Here is a 21,382-nt window from a genome sequence, read left to right on the forward strand (position 1 = left end):
AAAACTAATGAGAGAAATATACTTGTGCAACGAGTTAATGCAGACACAGGCTTTATTGAGAAGCAAAGTGAACGCTTTCATTGGTGCCTCTGTAGACGTTTGTGTGAAAACAAGGACTATAAATAGCCTCGCCTACCAAAGCCCTATTCCCCCTTATGGAATATAAACTAGTGCAGCAAAATAAATGCTACATTGAGGATCGGTTCAAACATATTCATATGAAAGCTACTTTAAAAACAGCCCGATGAAATTACAAAACAGCACATGAGTTGCAAGAATGTATTATGAAGTAAACAAGATAAATGAGTTTAAATAATTCAAAATTTATTGAAGCAAAGCAATCGATAAAACAGGCCGAACTGTTTCAGCATGAACTCATGCTGAGTTTTCTGCCTACCAAAGTTGATTCAGATTATTACTCAGGGAATAAAAAAACTTCTAAGTAGCAGAGCAGTGATAGCCTCAGTTCCATGATCTCATAACAGCTCTGCCAGCTGCTGCTGCTAACTGCAGGTTTTATTTAGCTTTTGCACATGGGAATGTATCCATCATACTGTAACAACAGATTCCTCATTAAGCTTTAAAAAACAAACAAACACAGGCGCACATATGAAATTGCAGTTAAGTACAGAGAAGAGGAAACAAGCAAGAGCTTTAAAGCACACAGCTAGAAAGACGGCCATGAACAGTATAAAAGTTATGAAAACAAAAATTGGCTTTAGGGATGTTCGAGATACTTAACCACATGATACAAATTCTACAGCTTCTTAAAAAGCACCCCACACAATTATATTGGAAAACTGACAAAGGACTGGTTTTTATAAATGTACATACATCCTGGTCATTACGGTCTATAAAGAAAATAAAACAACTGAAGCTCAATAAGTCACTACTCTAATGTTTTTGTTTTTTTTAAAGGAAATAACATGTGAGACCTAATGGATACATCATCTGTGACTACAAGGTTACAATGAGCAATCCAGAAAAAGTAACCATGGAAACATCCAACTTCACAAAATAGCAGTGCTGGGAGAGCTAGTCTTACTCATTTGGATTTGGGTTGGCATCGGGATATTGCGAGAGGTCAAAGGTTAGCACTTTGCTTATGACGCAGTCTCCTTGCTGTTGATGGAAGAAAAAAAGAAAATTAGTTCATTGTTTCCGAATCAGCATTGACTTCACAGCTCAAGATGCTCAGGTTTTATTGGCCAAATATCAAACAGGATCTTTTAATTCTTAGATACACTGCATGTGGTTTATGATGAGAATGTTATTGCATGTCTGTATATGAAGAATATAAAGTGTTATATGGATCTAATGAACTCCATTCTATTGCTGTCTCAGCTCCAGGTTCAGAAGTTTAACGTCTAAAAACAGCCTGACTACTGAAAATTCAGCCATCTCAAGGCTATATTTTAGTATTTTGCATAAAGCTTTATATGCCTAATACTCAGAAATGCATCTCGCCGGTTGGGTCAACACTTTGCTTAGCTTAAAACACGTCACAGGTCACAATACAATATTAGGATGTTTGTTTTTTTCCGAGCAGTTTCAGAAAGAAGAGAAGACGGGCTTCACGGGGATATTTGGTGTATCGTGGTAACACAAAGCATTCGCAGTCTAAACAGACAGATTTTACCACGTGCTCTTCACATTACTGCAAATCCTCCACTATTTTAAGAAAGTTCAAATGGTTCCTGAAAGATGAGAATTATTTTATAATTTTAAAGGCGAAATCACAAACGCAGCCCGTGTGATACTCGGGTGATAACAGGTTAATGACCCTGCATGCTGGAGATACAGATGAGCCACCCAGTCAGAAACTGTGACCGTCAATACATAACTGTATCCAGAGAATCTTTGATTAGGAGTTTCTGTTGCAGACATTAGTTCATACTGATGAATCCTGGGTAAATTCCTTCTTTGCTTTGCGAATAGATTCAACAGCCATTATGCTCAGCAGGAGACATCTGGTGCAGTCAATACATGTCTCAGTCTCGTGACACTGGCGTGTTGTGAGTGCTAGAGTAGAGTTTATATGAAAAATGATGCATGAAATGGGGACATTTTCTTAACAAACCATAAAGACTTATCTATAGCATAACCTTATATGACACATAATGATATGCATTATTTTATGGGGTAAATTTAATATCACAAAGCAATGCATATGCTGGATCTTTATCGACTTTTATTCAGTTATTATGGCTTCTTTTTTGTTGTGGTTTTGTTATGGTAGCGTTCTTGTTGTAAAACAATGCTGAAACTACACAGCTGCACTTTTTAAGTGGTGCTTCAAGTAGTACTAATTCGGATCTAAGCTGATCCGCTCTTTGGGGATTTTATCCGTCTCTAATTCAAAACAAAAAAAAAAAGACTCACCTCTGGATAAACACCTATGAGAGAGTCTGCCTTGGTGTAGAATTCCTCCTTCAGAGAAATGACAATGGCCTGGAAGTTCTCCATTGACTGGTCTTTGATGTAGTTGGCCACCTTGAAGGTACAAAGAGAAAGCATTAAGGCTAATGCACTAAAATCACAAGAAATATTAATTTAAAAACAAACAAACAGCTCATTATATCAACGTTTATTCTCTAAACAGACCTTGCCAATATTAGTGTTGTCCAGAGCTGCGTCAATCTCATCCAGCACAAAGAAGGGGGCGGGTTTGTAGCTACAGAGAAGCAAGAAAGATGTAAACAGTCAACTTCCGTCAAGTCACACGTGTATTAAAAATTCCTCTGCACATCTCCCTTGTTTCACCTGTGAATAGCGAAGAGCAGAGCCAGGGCGGCAACAGTTTTCTCTCCTCCTGACAAGTTGTCCATTGGTCTGAACCTCTTGCCTGGGGCCACACAGTTATAATTGATACCATCCAAATATGGCTCCTCTGGGTTTTCTGGACCTAAAAATGCCTAAAGAAGAAACATACGCTGATTGGTAAACGCAACTTGGGCACATGCACAAATGGATATATATATAAAATTTACCATGTACCAAATTCCACACATAAAACTGCTTCCTGTCATGGCATTAGACATAGTTAATGATGTGTAATGTGGCAAGTCTCTAAAAACATACCTGAGCACTACTGTTGCGTGACAGAGCCTTGTAGATCTCATCGATATTGGTGGACACCGACTCAAAACAGTTATTGAAGCGATCAAATCTTTCCTTCTTGATCTGCTCAAAGGCTTGCTTGGCCTTTTTGGCTCTTTTCCGAGCAGCCTCAAACTCTGAAAGAAGAAAGGAAACCAAAAAAAGCGTATGATACAAGTTTAACAAGAGGTCTTCAACTTCCTGTCCCCTTCCACATTTCACCCCAGCTTCTAACATGAGACTGCCATCTCACCATCACTGGTCTCTTGGAATTTGTCCCTGACACTCTCAAGCTTCTCCATAGCCTTCATGTTGGGTGCACTGATCCTCTGCAGGATGCTCTGCTGCTCATTCAGACGCTGCTGCAGTGTGTTCGTCTCAGCCTTGATCTCTTCCTCTGACAGTGCATCCTTTAGGAAGATCAAAGAATAAATGTATTAATTTACATGCATCTACAAAATGTAAGTACAAAATCTGACTTCAGCTATAGAGATCACCTCTGCTGCTAATTGCTCATTTTCCTACTTGGTATATTTTAATGTGTAAAGAAAATTTTTATAATATTATTTGGACCCACCTTGAGGTCTTCAGACAGGTTGCTGTAGTCAATTTCTATAAGAGCCTCTTTGGCCAAAACACTGCTGGATGTCCTTTGGCTGCTGGACTCATCCGTCTGGGAACTCCCCTTGAACAGTAAAAACAAAAAGACGGCTGTCGTTTTCTGCTTCGGTCTTAATGGAATTACAATTAGAGCAACGATGGTTTTGTTAATGTACCTCTCCCTGGCTGATATCATCCATTGTTCCAGAACGAAGAGGCAACCTGATATCCTGCATTTTGCAGGCTTGCAGCAGGTTGTGACGGTCACTGCGCTTCTGCTCCAGTTTGGTCTCAATGGCAGTGACCTCCTTCTGGAGCTGAGTCAACTCCCTGGAATAATAAAAAGTTGTTTGTAGAACAAACTCACTCAAACATAAAATCATATTAAGAAGATATTAAAAAAAAAAAAACTACAGTGCATATGTCTGCAGTCACTGACTTGTTTGCACCACCCAGTTTTTTGCGAATCTCCTCCATCTCGTGATTTTTATCATTGACTTCAGATTTCTTGGTGAGATGCTGGTTCTTCAGGTCCTGCAGCTGGGCCATTGTCTCATCAATGATTTTCATGTGTCTGTGCTCCTCCTACAAAGCACGCAAGAGGGATTAAAAGTGATGACAAAATCAAGGGCAAAACATTTTCATCGTCTAACTTTGTTTTCACCTTCTTAAGTCTCTCGATTTCAGCCTCGTCCTTCTTCACAGTCTGCTCCCACATCATGACCTTCTCCTGGTCTTCCTTCAGCTGATTCTTCTCATAGTCCAACTGGATACCCAGGCGGGTCTTTTGAGTCTCAAACTCAAGACTAAGACAAAAAAAAATGAAGTTATGCTTCAACAAACAGAGACAGATTCACTATTAGCTCACTGTCCTGCATCAGAAGCGACTGGATTACTGAACTCACCGCTTCTTTGCAATCTCATTCTGCCTCTTCACTTTCTCCTCCTCAAACTCTCTGATATTCCTCACTCCAATCTCCTTACAGAATTCCACAAACACCTCATCCTCCACCTGGGAAACAGAAACAGTGTTGTGCAATGTTACATGTTCATAAACGGACTTCTAACTGCAGCTCACTCTGTGCCAGTCTCACCAGGTTCATGCGGTCGCGCAAGTCAGTGATTTCCCGCTCACGGGACTGGATGATCCTCTTGATGTCATTGATGCGAGGGCCAAAGTTTGCCAATTCACTCTCTAGCTTAGACTTCTCCTGTATCACAGAGTAACGGAAAAACATTTAATGCAAGGGTCACTGTTTCTAACGGTAAGAGGAAAGAAAGCTGTTACTGAGCCGTACCTGCATATTGAGGGAGAGGTGACGGGTTTTTGTCTGCTCCAGATCACTCTGTGAGTACTTGAGTCTCATCTGCAGACCGTGGGCCTGAGACTGCACCTGACGGAGCTCTGCCTCCTTCCTCTTGGCCTTCATTTGCTCCTGCAGAGGAAAACATTAACATTAAGTGGATATTCATGAATTGTTCATTTAATAATTAAGGGAGTACAAAATAACAACAATTATTTTAGTCAGAGGTTAGTCAGCATAAAGTGCTTCATGGTGACTCTTACTAAAAATCTGTCGTCCCAACAAACTCTCTGATGTGTGTCATATATTTAAAGTCACCTTGAGCTCTTCAGTGAGTTTCTCCTTTTTCTCTTTGAGCTTGTCCACTGCCTTCTCATCCCATCGTCTGGCCTTAGCTTTCAGGTCGCTGGCACCTCCAGAGATGACTCCAGACTTCTGGAACAGAGTACCGTCCAGGGCTACCGTCTGGACACCGATGAATAAGAAGTTAGTAGGTAGAAGTGGTTATTATGCATTCTCACATCTATGAATCATCCAATCATCCATCTTTAAATTAGGTTAAGTACCTTGTGCCTGTATGGCCCTCCAAAAGCAATTCTTCGCGCATCCTCAACATTCTCGCAGACCAGAGCATTGCCACAAGCGTACTGCAGAGCTTTTTTGATGTGGGGAGGTTCATAGCGAATCACATCAATCACCAGCTTGGCTCCTCGCAGTTCTCTGAGTTTCTCATCGGTTGGTTTCACCTTTGAAAAGACAAGTTTTAAATTTTCTAGACAATATTTACAGTGTGAACGGCACTAAGGAAAGAACATTAATGACCTGAGGTTGGGATTATTTTAGAGTTAAGTAGCATTTTATATAAAGAACCTCTGCGGGGGAAAAAAGGTTCAAATTGTCAGTGAAAAAAGATTATTTATAGACGTGACAACATTTAACCCCCCCCCCAAAAAAAACAAAAAACAAAACATGTTGCAGGAATTTTCATTATCGTCCGCAGGGAAAATTAGGTTAGCCAAATATTTCAAGTGAGGACCAACTCTGAGAAACTTTAACAAAATATTATCTGGATACATAATCATCCAACTGACCACCTTCAATTTCACCCAACAGGGATATTCAGGGTTTGCACCTATTTTTCAGGGTCAAATTCAAGCACTTTTTAAGCACTTTCAAGGTCAATTTTCAAGCTTTTCCAGATTGGCAAAAAAAGAATGCATGATTCACTCGTTTAACTAAGTAAGGCCAAGTAAAGATTAAAACAAATCATCTTAGGTCGACTTAAATGTCCTTTGTTCCCCTTGTGTAAGAACAGAGAAAAATGCACCACACAAAAATACTGAAAAAGGAAATGCTCGCCTTATATGCAAATAGTGTACAAACTCAAAAAACACATTTCTCTTAAAAACTAAGATGTGAAAATGTGAACAAATCAACTCGTTAGAGATATTCATCTCCACTTGAAAAAAACAGCAACCCCACATAACAAGAAAACTGCACCAAACACCACAATAATACACAGCAAGGCCAAATGAATAAGTCTTCTCATCAGCGATTGACGCTTCTTAGCTATGTGACACAAAAATAGGAGACACATGTTTGTTTGTTTTTAACTAGTTAAGCACCCACGCCCAGAAAAATTGGGGCAAAGGGGAGAAGATCGAGTTTAATTGTTTAAAACACAAGGTCAGAAATATAAGTGCAGACATGAGGACTGTCACAGTAATATCCATATTTTGATTTATGATTTTCTGGAGTTAAATGTGAACCGAAGCATATTTTCAAAGGTGTTACTTTTTTAAAAAAATCTAGGGGAGGGAAATAAAAAAAATCCAATTTTTATATGTTTGAGTCACAGTAACTTTTTAACATAGTAGTTTGTAATTGCAGAGAAATGCTCCATTTATTTTGGTCATTTCATTTTCAAGCAGCAAGCTCAGAAAACCCCTGAGGGCCTAACAGGTTAAAGTTAATTCCCAATAAAACTTACTGTGAGATGTTTGACTACACTGCTGTCTGTATTATTGTTAAAGTCACCTTTAAAGTGTTTATTCTAATAACATCTTGTACAGTAAGACAGGCATGGAGAACAGCGCTGACTGGGAGAGGCTTCGAACAGATGACACACTCAGTTCAATTCAACATATAAGACTTTAAGACAAACATCGACCTAAAATCTATTTATTTCATCTGTCATCTGTGGTATAATTATGTAAAATTATAATGTATTGTTGATCTCCCTTAAATAAACAGGCAGCCTTAAAGCATGAAACATTCATATATTAAAACACTTAAATCTGTCTGTTGTCTCAGTGGCTGATAGGGCCCCACAGGTGTCAATGTGAGCTTGAAGCCATTTATAATTTTTAAGTTGTTTAATGTGTATGTAATGTGCAGCCCAGGCAGAGAAATTTTACTTTTACACATCGAGACTCATTTTATTTCTCTATCTGATAAGAAAAATATTCGGTCAGATAGTTATTTGTAGTGAATGAAATATAGTTTCAGGCCCGTTTAAGCACCACATCTGAAATTCAAGCACTTTTCAAACCTTGAAAAGACAATATTATTTTCAAGGATTTCAAGCACCCGTAAGAACCCTGGATATTATTCTCCAGAGCAGAGCAGAGATTTAAAATCAGAACTCCAGCAACGCAGCAGCTTATCTAGTTCAGGACCCATCACAATTCACAGCTCATTGCCCACAAACCTAAAAACGTGACCCATGAGGATTCTTTGGAAAGTCTCCGTAGAACAACAGATGATCCTGTTTTACCATTTCACTCAAATTAAATAACATTTTAATCAAATTCAAACCAATAATGTAGGTAAAGTAGTTCACCTTGTGAACTACGTCTGAGTCGATGGATGTATGGATGGACAGACAACGCTTTGTGCTTCCCCAAGTTTTACAAGACTCACAATTTAGCTCACAGGCTACACCCATCAAGGACATAATTTTATTAGGAATTGTTCAAAGCTCTCAGTTGGAGTCATTACTTTTATATACTTACTTCAAGGTAATCAAGAGGAAGGAAGGTCTCCGGCTCTCCTCTCTGCTCCTTTATGTACTGAATGCAGTCTCTGCCAGTCTTCTCTGAGTCAACAATGATGGCGTCCATGTTCTTACCCAACACTTTAGTCACAGCGATTTGATATTTCTTCTGAGTGGGCTGACACAGGTCGATCAGACGACCATACTGAAAACACAATCAGTAAACGTTTGTTTGTTTAGTGCTCTTATGCTCAATGTTTAAATGCTTTCACCAAAAAGAAAAGAAAAGCAGACCCGGCATGGGTATAGTGCCAAAGGTGCCTTACCACAGAGCCAGGATAGAGTCTTTTTATACTCTCCATGATCTCGGCCTTGCGTTGCTGGCGACTGTTCTCCTGCCTGTCGATTCTGGCGTCTCCAAGCTGCTCCATCACCTAAACCACAGTCCAATAATAAGGGGGTTCATCAGAGGTGCTACGATAGGTGACGTATTCACTTCCCATAACGGATGTAAGAAATTTATAGAATCCAGTATTACCCAAGCTAGTGTGCTAACATGGATTAATGACCCACAAAGCAATGATTTATTTAATCAAGTCTACTGATTGACAAAAAGAAATAATGCTTTGTCTTGTACAGTTCAGGAAAATATGAGCTATAGAAAAAGGCTGATGTCTTTAGGAGCAGAGTTACCACATGCAAAAATTAACTAACTCAATTAGAGTAGATTCAACTTGTTGTTGGTGCTGATTTCTTTCTTTCCTGTGTATTGAGTACCTGATTAAGCTCCATATTGATCTCATCGATCCTCCTTTTGGCCATCTCCACTTCCTCAGTCAGCTCTTCCTCCATACGCTTCTGCTCATCTAGTGATTGCCTGATGGGGAAAGAAGGGAAAAAAGGATGTGAATCACACAGTAAACCAGAGAAACCTATAAAAATAAGTTTGCCACAGCTCCGCTCAAAACAATCCAAAATTAAGAGCAGCATACCTGCTGGTGGAAATATAATCCTCCAGTTTTTCAATACGTTTCTGGTTTTCCTCGATTTCACGGATCTTCTGTTTAATTTTGGCCTAAAGAGAAACAAAAACTTCTATCAAATCAATTTTGTTCTGGCTCATAAAACTTTTCCATCGTTTTCCATTTTTCTCTCCTTTACCTCTGTCTCCACTTTCTTTCTCTCCTCTAAGTCAAGGCGGTCCTGGTCAGCCTTCTGGTCACGGTTGAACTTCTCCAGCTCCTGTGCCAGCGTGGCAGCACGTTTGCTGGCCTCCTCCTTCAGACGATGATACTGCTTCACCTGGAAGAAGCGAGACAAAGAGTGTGCATTTTTCAATTTCATGAAACATTATCATTTTACTAAAATCCTGTAACTAATTTGGTATTTTTTCAAAATAAAATGTCTAAAATGTAGTTTTCACACATCAGACCTGATTTTCCTCCAAGGTGAGATCCTGGCCTTGACTCTGCGCCTCCTCCTCCATTCTTTCCTCAAACTCTTGCTTAGCCAGCTCCACTGCCCTCATCTCTTTATCCAGCTCATCCATGTCTGCCTTCCGCTTCTTGTACATCTTCTGGGCATTTTGCAGTGATTTTCTTGCTGCCTCAAGCTTCTTGATTTTGTGTGAGGTGTTCTCTTTGGCTTTGATGTACTGAGGCCTCTTTTGGTTCAACTCAGAGTCCTTCTCCCTGTAGTCAAGTCAACCGTTTAATGTAAGTCAAATGACTAATGGTGCATTAAGCTTTAAATGTCAAAACTTATTTTATTTAATGCCACTTACTTAATTTCTTTCTCAATGGTCTGTTGCTCCCTCATCAGCCTGCCCAGCTCCTTCTTCTTGTCCTTCAGCTCCTCCTCCACATGGTCCATCTTTTTACGGTCCTTATCGATCTCCTTGTTCCGCTGCCCAAGCTCTTTGTTCAGCCTCTCGATCTCAGTCTCATTGTGGTACAGTTTGAAGAGCTGCAACTGTACACTAGCTCTGGCTACTTCATCCTTAAGACGCTGGTAACGCTCGGCCTGGTAAAATGAAGGAAAAGAGAGAAGCGAGCAAATCATGATTAGAGATGTAACTGATTCCACATTTCATGACCAATGAGAATTTGAGGTTTTTCCATCAGATAACCCAAAAAACTAATTACGAAAATTCAAACGTTTGTTTCAAGGCTATTTTTGAGTCATTTCAAATAAGAAACACACAGATTTGTTGCCGATTACAGTGTAACAATCTTTACTTCATCTTTGTGTTGTTCACCTAACACCAGACTTTCTCTCTTATATAAATATATGTGGGATAGATTTATATGCAGGATGTGCAGTTGAAACTGTTACATTGCTGAAAGCTTATGTTGAGCTTAGCTAAAAGTTCCTAGTTTGTCTTTTACTGTTGAAATTTGGTGCATTCATATGAATGACAAGTATTTGCATTATCTGGAATTATATATTAACTAAAATTTGTTAGAGTAGAAACAGGCTATACCACTCAATGGATCCTGTATGGAGGAATTCAGTAAATGCCAAATAACCATAGACACTGATCATGACACTTTGTGTCCTATGCAGACTCAGTAAAAATGGCAAACCTCTTCTTTCTCTTGCTTAGCCTCTTTGCGCTCTGCAGCGATGTTTTTCTTGCGATGATAGTTGAACTGCGTGTCCTCCTCTGCTTTCACCATCTCCTTCTTCCTCCGGTCATACTCCTGGGCCAGCTCTCCTGAACGGGAGATCTCTTCAAACAGCGCCGTACGCTCTTTGGGGTTCTTCATGGCAATAGACTCCACGGCTCCCTTAAAGGGAAATAAAGACAAAACTGAGATTTGAAATAGCAAATAAAATGTTACCTGGTGTTAATTTAATCTCTGGTGTAACTGACCAAGTCACGTTCAAACCAATGATACACACACACTAAAAACTACTGCACTATCCAATCAAAATAACCTAGTGGATTAGTACAGGAGTACTATGAAAGACTGCCTGTGCGTAAATTGCTCTTGAAAAGATCTTGACAACATTTACAAGAATGAAATCTTACCTGAAAGACCAAGAAGTTCCTAGCCTTTATCAGAATTCCAAGTTTTTCCAGTTCTTCACTGTATTCAGGCAGGCCCACTACTTTACTGTTGATGCGATACTCAGAGGAAGAACCTGGTGCATATTCCAAAAACAAAACAAGCATTAGCTCATCATCAACACAGACAAATAATATATATATACATTTATAAATGTAACAGATTTTAAATATTTTTGACCCACCAAATTGCAAACATGTGTAAAAATGTTTTCTTAGACGATGAGTCAATTTTTGAAAACTGATATCCATGCAGCTTTACTACTATCCTTTTATTCAGCTGAAAAGCATTCAAATTTTACTAGATCAGTGTCTTTTAATTCACACAGACAACTATTCAAAAAGAAAGTTAATTATATATTAAAGGACGGTTGGTAATGGAGCTTTGTACCAATAATGACTCTTGTGAAGGCACGTTCTTCTCCATTATCTTCCTGGTACACCATGCTGACAAAGGCTCTGTTGGCAGCTGGCTTCCCTACAGGCGCTCCATGGATTAGATCCTTCAGAGTCTTCACACGCAGGTTACTTGTCTTCTCTGCCAACACGAAGCTGATGGCATCCATAAGGTTGGACTTTCCTACAAACATTATGATGACATTGAAATCTTAGTAAACTTTGGGAGCTTTTTATATTAAAACACACATGTTAAGACCATGTTGCTGCTTGCTTCTATACATAAACAACAACTGTATATAGGCTTTAATATCCCTTATGTAAAACATACTTTGTTACCTAATATTCATTTTTACATCCCATCTCATATTCTTATATCTCTGTTTTATTTAATGTTATTTTTGATTTATTCTAGTTGTACACTATGAAATGGGGATAATATGCATGTCCTGTAAATATTATAGGAAAGTTCACCTTTTATTTGTACAGTCTGGTGCAAAACAGCAGTTCTGCAATAAAATGCATCTTATTGGCTATTAGTATGCAGTTTTTACACGTTGTGTTGGCCAGATAATTTTGATGATGCATTGCACTGTATTACGAGAAAAGACCGTTGAAAGACTTCGTCTTTCTCTAGTGTAAAGGTAGGTCCAACCCCAATGTTTACAAATATATTAAGTGCCTATACGACATAAGTGCTTAAGCAGTCTAAAGGAATTACTTCAATTAAAATGCAAATACGTTATTCTACAAACTAACAACGATTAATACACCGAAATAAAATTTAAATAACTACTCTAGTGGCAAATATGGATATGAAACAATACGATACATCACACTACCAACAGCTGAACCCCCATACAGTTCAGCTATGCACAGACTGAGAGTTATGATCTAAAGAGAAAGGGGCTGTGGAGCTGTGTTTACCGTTAGGCACAGCTAGCAGTTTGCATTTCGCATTAGCTTCGAGTTTATGTTAGCTGTTATTACATACCAGATCCATTGGGTCCGATGATTGCAGTAAACTTGTGAAAAGGTCCGATGATCTGCCTTCCTTTATACGACTTGAAATTTTCGATCTCTATCAGTTTTAAATAACCCATCTTGTTATATTTGTTTAGCTGGTCTGCAGTGAATATTAGCTTAGCAGTTAGCTAATGCTAACAACCAATGTTTACCCGGTAAGCTGTTGCAAAGACGCAGTGTGCACGAAATGAATGAACCGCTCTGGTCAATCTACTGCTGCTCTATGCACAAGTTACATTATGATCTGCGCAAGCGTTTTAAAAATTAAAATGAAAAATATAATCTTTATCAAATATACTCGGTACGGCGGCGACAACAATGCGCCATTTTACAATCCAACAGGAAGACCCACAAGCGCGCGAGACACGAAACCTCACAGTTTCTCGCGAGACAAAATTTAGTTGTCTGGAGTTTGTCGTGTTTTGATTGTGATCGACCTTGGATATCACTTTTTACTACTATTAATGCTACTTTATTACAGAATATACACATTATTAAAAATAAAAAGACATTTCCTTAGCTGGTCCTGTCACTCTTGTTATGTGTTTCCAGCATAGCGATGTGTGGCCACTTGTTTCCATGGTTACCAAGGGTCTCCAAACACAACAGGAGCAGATTTTCATTCACTGATATTGAAAGAAACTGAACAGATTTATAACGTCAGCGGTAAGTTGATCAGAGGTTTATGTCCATTTTTAAGGAAGAGACATTTGATTTAGTCTACTTCTTCTTTAAATATGCCTTGCCTTTGGTTTCTGATGTTATCAGGTGATGACAGGAGCAATCGCTCTGAAGATGAACCCCACCAGGATTTTATATTTCAATCGGCATAATCATTTCTTTAATAATTTATTTTCAAGCAAGATTATCAGCTCCTATAATAAGTGTCGTAATGCTGTCTCTTTAGGAAGTCACTAGAAACTTTGAACATGTTCAAAGTGGATTTGCCTGTAGACGAGTCCACGGAAAAGGCTGTGGAGAGGCGTAGGGCTGCAGAAACAGCACGCAAGGCCCGCATTTTCAACACCCGGCTTCGTGTGATGGGTCTCGACCTAGATACACTAAACCAACAAGTCCAGGAGAAGAAACACCAGCAAAACATGGAGAAACAAATGGACAAAGCTTTGGGTAAACTGAAGGACAGGGATGAGTTAGAATTAAAGCAGTTTAATTGCAGACATAATTCCTGCAAGACGCTATAAATGCAAGTCCCCTAGTCCCTTATTATTTCAGGCCCTCTCCATTAATGAGCTTTGGTTGGTCACAGGTGTATTTTTAATGTATTACAGATAAGTTGAGAATATACCAAGATGAAGCACTGGTGCAGCAGAACAATCCTGAAGAGGAGAAGCGAAGAGTTTTGAATTCTGAACTCACCAATTACTGGGCTACTCATCAGCGACCAGAGGACTCTCGTGATGCTGATCTTAAATTTGGCCTGAAGGGGGCATTCAAGATCGCCATTCCAGAGAATGAGCTAGGGCCTGCCAGTATGCAAATCTTTAAGGTAGGGCAGCTCTGACAAAGCAGGGGATTTGTAAGCTTTAAAGACCGGGAGGGGGGTCCAGCTAATGGTTAAATATGTAATATTATTACCTCTTATGGTCATCTGTCCTTGTTTCATGCACAGGGAGAGGGTGTCGGAGAGGAGCTGAGGATGAGAGAACAAATAAGAAAGACAGAACGAGATCTGCGAGCACAGATGGACGAGAATGAAAAACGGCACATGCGAGACAAGCACATAGGTGAAAAGAGACACACACAAGTACACACATTCACTAGCATTCCTAATGAGTTTACATCATTTACTCTACAACCTCTGTACATCACACACATGCTTCATGCTTTCCTGCACAAACAATCATACACTCCCATGCACAGCCCTTATTACCAGGTGACAGTGATGGATGCTTATCCCTAAGAGCTTTACTGTAAGTGTGAAGTGTGCAGTTAAAGAGCCAAATACAACAGCTAAGGCAGGTGTGGAAAAACACACATCAGATGATCGCCAAATCATGTGTGTCACAGAGATGCTTGCGAGCAAAGAGCTGGTGCAACAAGACGTGAGAGGGGCTCAACAAGCTGCCCTCGAGGAGGTGTGTAAGAGAGCCAGCCGCATCGCGCTCGAGAACTACAATCAGGCTCTGGTACAGTATACAGATGGACAAACAGATATGCACACACCACTCACTAATGTGAATGCTCAAGGCAAAATCTAAGGGGGGTGGGGGGTGGGAAGGGGCAAGCTGTGACATGATGTTGTCATGTGGGAATTGCAAGCTGAAAATGTCAAATGATGCATACACACACTTGGTGCAGGATGGCGGCAATCATATTATTTGGCACCAGGCAACATGGATGGTTAAACGGCTTTGATGTATGCATGGTTACTGTCTGTTTTTAAAAGCCTCCATTTAGCTCTTCCCTCATTTGCCTGAATGCACTCGGCTGAATCCCCCATTGGGAGGCATCATTGTAAATCCTTCAGGTCACTGTACTTTTTCATAGTGTTTAGTGGTTTCACTAATAACCACTCATGATGCACAAGCAAATACAGCTGACTGAGTGGCTCTCTCAGGACGACGTTCGCCATATGGCTGACTGGTAGCTCTATGCTAGGAGTAACCACATTTTAGAGACTGGGTTTTGCAATGCTTCTGAATCATCAGTCATCAGTGGGATAATCAATTAACTGTCCCTGGATCTGTGTTAAAGCCTCACCATGTCCTGTACACACAGGCTAAAGAGCAAGCAGAGAAACTGGAGGAGCAACGCAAGAGAGAGGAACAGGAAAATCTGGCAGAGATGTGGCATACAATGACATCTGACATGATGACAGAGTGTGCAGAGGCAACAGAGAGACAGGTGGGAGGAGGGAGGCCACCACAGGTTCTACCAGACAGGTGGAAAGGAATGAGCCCTGAACAGCTGAAACGCATTCAGCAGGAGAGAGAACAACAATGCCTTGAGAGACAGGTATTACACTCTGTACTCCACAGTAATATAGTCAAAGCTGCACACGGTATTCCATATATGTTATGTAGAATACCATGTCCACATAATCCCTTGAGTACAGAGGTGGCCAGCAGGGGAATTGGGCGGGGCAAGTACTTGTGCTTGGGCACTGCATGTGTGGATTTGAAATTAGTGTTTTCTTTTTTATTATTTTTTATTTAATTCAGCTCTGTCAGCAGCAATGCACAACAGCAGTCACATCAAAGCACTTTATATTGTAGGTTAAAGACCCTAAAATATTAGTTAAATAAACAACAGCAATCAAGCGACTTGGTGACAGTGGGACAGAAAAACTCTTGTTGAACCTTAGACAGAACCAGGCTCAGGGGGGGGGGGGCAGCCATCTGCCGCGACCATTTTGGGATGAAGGGAAAGAGTTTTTGACATCTGTGCCAACTTTTCTACACAGGTTGTTTTCAAAAAGGATTTCAGCTTTGAAGAGATTACTCACAAAGAAAATGATCCTAGACTTGAAAAAACAAAAACATAAGACGGGAATGTGAAACCTACAAAGTCTGTAATCACAAGTAAAAACAACCAAAAAAGCAACAGTGCAATATTACTAGTAAAAATATACATGTATATGAGATCGATACCTTCAGTCCATAAAATAGAGAAATATATTAAGATAATTAAAACTATTGACAGATGAGTATAAATGATCATTTAAAACCAATAAAATAAGTAGAATTAAAGTTCATAAAACAAAAAGAAATAAATAACTTTAAAAAATACATTAAAATACTAATGTCAGTCATTATTAAAGCAGAGTTAAGGGAGTCACCTGCTGACAACAGTCATGACGGGGATGTCGTGTGTTGTCCAGTATGTTTAGCAGTTTGTGCAACATCCTGCTCTTAATAACTCCCTGTAGGGGCTTCAGGCTAGTCCCCAGCACAGACTCAGCCTTTAATCAGCTTGTTCAGCTTTCCAGCGTCACTGGCTCTGACGCTGCCACCACAAAACAAACCTACAAAGAAGATTGCACTAGCAGTAACAGACAATAGTGTTTTACTGAATTCATTAAATGACCCAGACAGCCTCAGAGTTGCATTTCCAGTCCAGTCTGTTATTGATGTGAACACCCAGGTTTTTGTAGCTCTTCTCCCACAGTGGAAATGGTGTTCAACTTAGGTTTGTCCCTCCTTTTTGTGTTGTTTTAAACACTGCAAATGTTGGAGTACTCCTGATGTGATTCAGAAGGTTGTTTCAGCAGCGAAAAGATAAAAGCCACATCACCAGTGTTGCTTAAGACTCTGTAAATAATCCATGAGGTCTGCGGGTAGCTTACTAGCTTGTCAGATAGATATTGAGGTCGCAAACATTGCGTCACCTTAAAAAAGCACTAACCTTTAAAAATCAATTCTAAAACTAATTGGAAGCTAGTAAATGTAACAGGAGCACTACTAGTGTCCATCAAGCCAGCGGTGCTCAAACCAGCATCCAGGCACTGAAAGTTGGTTTGAACAAGTAATAAAAGGTCTTATTTTAGTGTGCTGGAGATATTAGAAAAATATACCAGTGTATATCAGTTTTCTCCTTATTCAGGATGATGGTATCTTTCTAGTCTTTCTAGTGTACTAAAATAAGGCCCCAAACTTTCCATTAGTGCCTGGACCTGGATTAACATGATCAACATTGATTTCAAGATGCAATAGTGGCGAGAATAAGCATAAACATAAAGTGCTAACACAGAAAAAAACATTTGGGTGGATCCAGTTACCAAGCCATAAGACCTCCAGCAGATTATTTGGCTCTGAAGCTTTGCATTTCTCAGTGTTATCTACAGGCATGTTAAAGTCATCCAAAATCAGCATGAAAGTCTGGGAACCTAAATCATAATGAAGCAGAATTGCCTTTAGGAGAACAAGTTTAGTGTGTTTTTAGATTTATTTTCTCTCTGCCTTCAGAAACAGCGAGATGCTGAAAAGATCCGTGAAGCAGCTTGGGACCTGAAGCTGCTGAAGCTGTCCAGAGAAGCCGAGACGGAGGACCTGAGAGCAGCCGAGCTGAATAGAGAGCGGAGAATTCAGATGGACCGCTACAACATGCAGCTGGCCCGAGAGCAGCTGGCACAGTAAGCACTGCCCACATATTCATACACTTTCTGATTAGACACTAATCAGCAAATGTGTTTTAGGCTTAGGTGATAAAATATGGAAATAGAGATTTCAGATTTTATAAACATTTAGGGGGACAAGCTACTTACTGTGTTTAAATTTCTGTTTCTGCCCCAGGCAAGAGTACCTGAATAAGAGACTGTACACCAACAAACCCACCAAGGACTACTTTTATCAATTCAACACCAGCTCCCGCTGACTGCCAGTGACCTGACATTAGCTTGTCCTCCTGTGGCATTGGGCTAAATAAACCTGGTTAATCAATGAATCAGTGTGAACTGGATGAACATTAATCATAACATAAGTGACATAGATTTCCTCCCGATTAACACGGTTATTTCTGATTAGTGACAAAAAATGGGAGCCTGTTTTGGTACAGATTGTTCCACGTACTTTATTTTTCAGTCATATATCCAGTTACAGCAGTAGCTTCATAATGCAGTTACAATATTGGCCCCAAAAGTGGCAGAAGACCCACAGCTCCAGTCATCCACCCATGACAAATATAGGCATCATCATATTGTGCTAATACTGCACCCCACACTCTGTGAAGAGGCATATCATCCCCAGCAGCGGCGCACACCCCCTGGCCTCCCTTGCCCCTTCTGTTTCGTCTTACTTCCACTTAAAATGTCTGTTTTTGAGTCCTAGAGAAGCTTCTCTACACAAACCAATTCATTTTCAATCGATTTTTCTTCTTTAGCTATATAAAAAAAGAAAGAACAACCACAGTGAGAAAGCAAAGGCCAGCATCCCCAGGTTTCCCCTACAAAACATGAAAAGCAAAGAGTGAGCGGCAGTCGAGTGAGTATCTGTGTGTGTACACTCATTCCTCATTCAGAGCTAACATTTGCCCCCAAACACTGACACACAGTTGTTTAGCAGCAGATAGTTGAGTTAGAATATTGGCATATCTTGCGTCATTCGTCGCTCCTGTATGAAAATAGATTTTTTTTAAAAGCTTTATTTGTCCTGAGTGTGTCTGTTTAACCAACAACAGGGAGCTTACACAAACCTCCTTCAGTGCCACTAGCCTCTTTAGACATCTCATATTCTACCTCGGAGACTACAGTTGATATTTGGCCAGTGGCGAGCTTTTGTTTGAGAAGGGAGAGTATCGCGTTTAAGCGTTCCCTGTGGCTCACTGCATTTCTGCCCCGCACAACTTCATCAGACAAAAACTCCACAGATATTCACTGCACTGCATTGCTGGATGATTAAGGGCATGAGCGCAATCCTAGCTTAAATTGTAATGTAACTACTTTCACTAAGTGACACTAAATTGACTCTTTTTTTTTTCCCGTTTTCAAATTTCGATATGTTTGCAAAAACATCTACATAACAATGTGATTTTTTTTTTCCTTTTTTATTTTTTTCTCCTTTATTCAACTATGGAGTATGTTTTTGCTACACCCAAATCTCACTGTGATCGTTTGTCGATAACAGAAAAGTCTGAATTCATAGCAATAGTACAGAGAAGGAAAAAAACTACAATTTGCAACATTTTAAAATTAAGTGAAGTGGCTTTAAACCTGCACATTTTTCACATTTTCATATCAAACATGGTTCTGTAAGGGTTGTATTTACATTCAGAGGGAAAACAAATGGTCCCGGCTCTTCCTGTGACTTTACTCTCCTTTTACCTTTTTAGCTCAGATTATTTTCAGAAGCAAGTAAATACAGTGTCTGCCTAACCCTGAAAGGAATACATTCTCTGTTTGATATAAACAACTATTTTTTAACCTTTATCATATATCAAATGGCAGCCTTTACAACTGTCAACAATATCAGCTTGCATTGAGGAAGGTTTGAAAATAAAACTTGAGAGAGTGTTTGCGCACTAGACGCCACCCTCTTATCTGAAATATACATAAATACTGCACCTCAGTTTGTTTAGTATGAGATGAGCAGGTATGAAAGGTTGTTAATTAGAGACAATGTTTTAATACAGCGTAGAAAGAGACAAAGACAGCGATACAGAAACTACACATAGGTCTCGACACACAAAAAAATTACAACATCGTTTTCAAAAATGACATTACACTTCTGGTGGGAAGGCGAGAGAGTAATGACATCAATCTGGTGCTTTATGCAGACCCAGCAGGCACAGGAACTTATAAGGATCTATAATACTGTAATATGGCTAAATAGATAAGTGTAGATGCAGCTATATACACCAGATGCTACTCAGCATTTTCACAGCAAGTTCCACTTAATGCATCCAAACAGTAAGAAACTTGGCTTCACTTGATTTTGCTGAAAACATGTTAATCTATGAAATGTGCCGTAGCTTTTTATATAAATAGTATAGAAAACAATATGAAAAATGATTACGTAACAAAAAATGACACAACAACAACAACAGCAACAAAAAAATGATGTTTGGTATTCAAACACGCTCGTAAAATGAAAAAAATGTCACTGGCAAGTACAATCGGAGACATTAAATGGCAATTAGACAGACAAAATCATGTGGGAAGTACATCAAACATGATTCATATCTAAGATTCAAGATTTTTTTTTACAGCAGCATTAGCTGTCTTGTTCCCTACACTGGGTTCTACCATCATCCTTTACTTTTAATGCACTACTCTGCATCTTTACATGACCATACCTACACCCCCTGATATTTCTAACTGTACAACATTCTGTCTTTATGCATCTGCACTGTTGTTTGCTGAGAGAACGAAAGAGGAGCGAGAGAAATGAATGTTAGTCATTTTCATTAGTTGTAAACTGCACAGGAAAATGAAGGGAGGTCAAAGGGCATGTTCATGTCAGTAGGGCTTATATCACTATCGCTGTCCACTACTTTGGACACTCCTTTGGTCAATATAGTCTAGTCAATCAGATGGCTGCCAGGGACATCTGAATATGATTGTTTATTAGTCGTCGGAGTACAGATCAGCAAGTCAGTAGGGAACAGGAGCATATGGGCACATACGTGTTGACATATTTTGGTCTGATGGTCCCCGGTGGATGTGTGGGGGTTAATCGAGGATGGTGACTGAGTTGGGCACGCCATTGGTGGCGGGAGAGAAGGTAGTGGGGTTCAGCGGGGCGTTCTCTGGCAGGCCGTGGAAACCTTCTGGACCGCCACTGGGACGACTGATCTGGCTGGCCAGAGACTCATCCATGTTGAGCTCTGTGGTCATGGCGCTGCTGCCATTGAAGTCGAGGTTGTCTTCGCTGTACAGCTTGCTCTTCTCACACAGGGACGGCTGGCTGGCTGTTCGCTTCTCCTCAAGATCACTGCAGCATGAAGAACAGAAGAGGTCAAAAGCAAGAAATGTTAACATGATACATACGAAAAATGCAGTGCTACATGCCAAAGGTTGAATATTATGTACTAATATTTTAAGTAATTTTTTTTTTAAATAGTCGGTTCCAGGTTATAAATCATGACTATTTGCTTTTCAGGGTCTCACATTACAGTGAGGTGAACATTATTGGATTTTGAACTGTTGAACATAATGCAATCAGTAAACAAATATATTACATTAAAATTAGTCTGAATGTTTATGGGAAGGCAGAAGGTAAGTGAGGCATTGGCAGAGGTAAAAATTAAGTGGGTTAAGGATATTAAATCATATCGCAGCATACCTTTCTAGAGATCTGCATAACAGGGGCAGGCATTAGGGAGGAGAGTGACAATGAAAGGAACAGAGAGGGTTAGGAAAACCAAGCAGTGCTGAGGGAATCAGGGCTGTGTTAGAAATCAATGTGCAGAAACGTAACAAAGCATCCAGGAAACAGC

At 39.8% G+C, this 21,382-nt stretch overlaps 3 protein-coding genes across 7 annotated transcripts in view; 1 reads left to right on the forward strand and 2 right to left on the reverse strand.

The window, feature by feature from the left end:
• Window positions 1-34: 34 nt before the first annotated feature.
• On the reverse strand, window positions 35-12,848 carry smc1a (structural maintenance of chromosomes 1A). The gene is made up of 26 exons (XM_040047252.1): window positions 12,459-12,848; window positions 11,460-11,648; window positions 11,033-11,145; window positions 10,584-10,787; window positions 9,782-10,020; window positions 9,431-9,689; window positions 9,160-9,300; window positions 8,991-9,073; window positions 8,776-8,875; window positions 8,325-8,432; window positions 8,018-8,203; window positions 5,570-5,749; window positions 5,322-5,468; window positions 4,998-5,135; window positions 4,794-4,910; window positions 4,605-4,711; window positions 4,364-4,505; window positions 4,139-4,284; window positions 3,876-4,029; window positions 3,677-3,784; window positions 3,353-3,509; window positions 3,082-3,236; window positions 2,764-2,915; window positions 2,605-2,674; window positions 2,383-2,493; window positions 35-1,122 (listed from the first exon to the last, which is right to left on the reverse strand). The coding sequence occupies exons 1-26, from the start codon at window positions 12,565-12,567 to the stop codon at window positions 1,042-1,044; spliced, it is 3,696 nt and encodes a 1,231-aa protein (XP_039903186.1). The 5' UTR covers window positions 12,568-12,848; the 3' UTR covers window positions 35-1,041.
• Window positions 12,849-12,960: 112 nt separating this feature from the next.
• Window positions 12,961-18,000, forward strand: ribc1 (RIB43A domain with coiled-coils 1). The gene is made up of 8 exons (XM_040047253.1): window positions 12,961-13,156; window positions 13,398-13,618; window positions 13,780-13,997; window positions 14,121-14,235; window positions 14,519-14,637; window positions 15,230-15,466; window positions 17,416-17,582; window positions 17,743-18,000. The coding sequence occupies exons 2-8, from the start codon at window positions 13,420-13,422 to the stop codon at window positions 17,822-17,824; spliced, it is 1,137 nt and encodes a 378-aa protein (XP_039903187.1). The 5' UTR covers window positions 12,961-13,156; window positions 13,398-13,419; the 3' UTR covers window positions 17,825-18,000.
• A 268-nt stretch (window positions 18,001-18,268) lies between these two features.
• l1cama (L1 cell adhesion molecule, paralog a) overlaps window positions 18,269-21,382 on the reverse strand; it is a 42,907-nt gene continuing 39,793 nt past the window's right edge. For 3 of the 5 annotated variants that reach the window (XM_040047250.1, XM_040047246.1, XM_040047248.1), the window contains 2 exons: window positions 21,229-21,240; window positions 18,269-20,877 (listed from right to left, as the gene is read on the reverse strand). In XM_040047250.1, the coding sequence (XP_039903184.1) occupies window positions 20,616-20,877; window positions 21,229-21,240 (274 nt within the window). In that variant the 3' untranslated portion in view covers window positions 18,269-20,615. The remainder of the gene's footprint in view (window positions 20,878-21,228; window positions 21,241-21,382) is intronic. The other 2 variants (XM_040047249.1, XM_040047251.1) reach the window with 2 other exon arrangements.

This window comes from Simochromis diagramma, unplaced genomic scaffold (genome assembly GCF_900408965.1).
Source record: "Simochromis diagramma unplaced genomic scaffold, fSimDia1.1 OVJJ01000387.1, whole genome shotgun sequence".
In the NCBI taxonomy this organism is placed as follows: domain Eukaryota; kingdom Metazoa; phylum Chordata; class Actinopteri; order Cichliformes; family Cichlidae; genus Simochromis; species Simochromis diagramma.